The following is a 1,401-nucleotide window of genomic DNA, read 5'->3' as shown; positions in this document are numbered from 1 at the left end:
CACAGTCGGCGAGGGGAACCCCAGCATTTAGGCCCCCCGGTACCCCCGTTCCAGGCGCACACCTGGCAAGGAGAACCCCGTCATTTAGACCCCCCCGTACCCCCGTTGCGGACGCACACCCGGCGAGGGGAACCCCGGCATTTGGGCCCCCCACTACCCCCGTCGCGGACGCACACCCGGCGAGGGGAACCCCGGCATTTGGGCCCCCCACTACCCCCGTCGCGGACGCACACCCGGCGAGGGGAACCGCGGCGCCGGGCCCCCCCAGCACTCACTGGTAGCACCGTTCTGCTTGCTGGCGTTCTGCTGGGCGCTGGGGGGCCGGGGCTGAGCCGCGCTGGCGGCGGGGGGCGGCGGCGCCACGGCCTGGGCGTAGGGCGTGGGGGTGCTGGGCGCGTGGCCCGCCGCGGGGTTGCTCTTGCCCCCGGCGGCGCCGGAGCCCCCCGAGGCGCCGGCCGGGACCCCCCCGTTGGGGCCGTTGCCCAGGGAGGCCGAGGCGCCGGAACCGGCTCCCAGCGGGTAGCTGGGCGTCACCGCCGGCGACGGCGCGTGGTGGTTGTTGTGGAGGCTCTTGGAACCGTTCTTCGCCGGCGACTGTAGGAAGGAGCGGCGGAGGGTCAGGCGGCGGCGCGGGGGACACGGGAACGCGGGGCGCCTCCGCCGCGCCGGGCCCCCTCCTCACCTGGCTGACCTCGCTGTCCGTGGAGCGCCCTCGCTTCTTGTCATCCTCCGAGTTCTCCTGGCGGGAGGCGAAGGGGCGTCAGCGGCGGCTCCGGGGGGGGCGCGGCCCCCGCGGCGAGGCCCCGGCCTCCCCTCCCCTCCCGTCCCGTCCCGTCCCGCTGGCCCTTACCGTGGTGCAGTTGGCCGGGCTGGGAGGAATGGGGGAGCTGGAGGTGGTGGAGGTCGGGGTGCTGCTCGACTGGTTGAAGATCTCGTCCTCCATGTGGCTGTGGCTGGGCGGGGAGGTGGCTACCAGCGCCTGCGCTGGAGGGGAACAGGGGGACGGGCCGTTGCRGGCACCGCCGAGCGTCCCGCCGGCCCCCAGCGAGGCGGCAGCCTCGCAAACGCGGGGGGRAAAAAAAAAAACCCCAACGCTCGGAAAACAGGAGCGAGCGCCCGGACGCTCCGCGCGGCGGGACCCCGGYGGCCGCTTACGAATGTCTTCTAGGTCGAGGTCGTCGTAGAGGAACTCGTTGCCCTCGAAGTCGGGGTCCTGCGAGGAGTCCACGTAGTATTCCACGTCATCCTTGATCTTGCGGATGGAGTCCACCAGGATGGAGTCGTTGTCCAGCATGCGCAGGATGGTCTCCAGCATGCGGATGTGGTACCGGTGCTTCTCGATGTGCCGCTTCAGCCCCTCGATCCGATCCTGCTTCTGCGGGGAGGGCGGCGGCGGGGCTC

General features: G+C 72.6%; 1 protein-coding gene across 1 annotated transcript in view; it reads right to left on the bottom strand.

Moving 5' to 3' along the window:
- Nucleotides 1-195: 195 nt before the first annotated feature.
- Nucleotides 196-1,401, bottom strand: part of CNOT3 (CCR4-NOT transcription complex subunit 3) — a 3,783-nt gene continuing 2,577 nt past the window's right edge. The window contains exons 2-5 of the mRNA XM_026063892.1: nucleotides 1,156-1,398; nucleotides 851-984; nucleotides 683-739; nucleotides 196-594 (exon numbers count right to left, since the gene is read on the bottom strand). Coding sequence (XP_025919677.1) covers nucleotides 211-594; nucleotides 683-739; nucleotides 851-984; nucleotides 1,156-1,398 — 818 coding nt within the window. The 3' untranslated portion in view covers nucleotides 196-210. The remainder of the gene's footprint in view (nucleotides 595-682; nucleotides 740-850; nucleotides 985-1,155; nucleotides 1,399-1,401) is intronic.

Source organism: Apteryx rowi, unplaced genomic scaffold, assembly GCF_003343035.1.
Source record: "Apteryx rowi isolate R43461 unplaced genomic scaffold, aptRow1 scaffold_2022, whole genome shotgun sequence".
Taxonomy (NCBI): Eukaryota; Metazoa; Chordata; class Aves; order Apterygiformes; family Apterygidae; genus Apteryx; species Apteryx rowi.
Note: the sequence above shows the minus strand (reverse complement) of the source record. Positions and strands in the feature narration are given on the sequence as shown.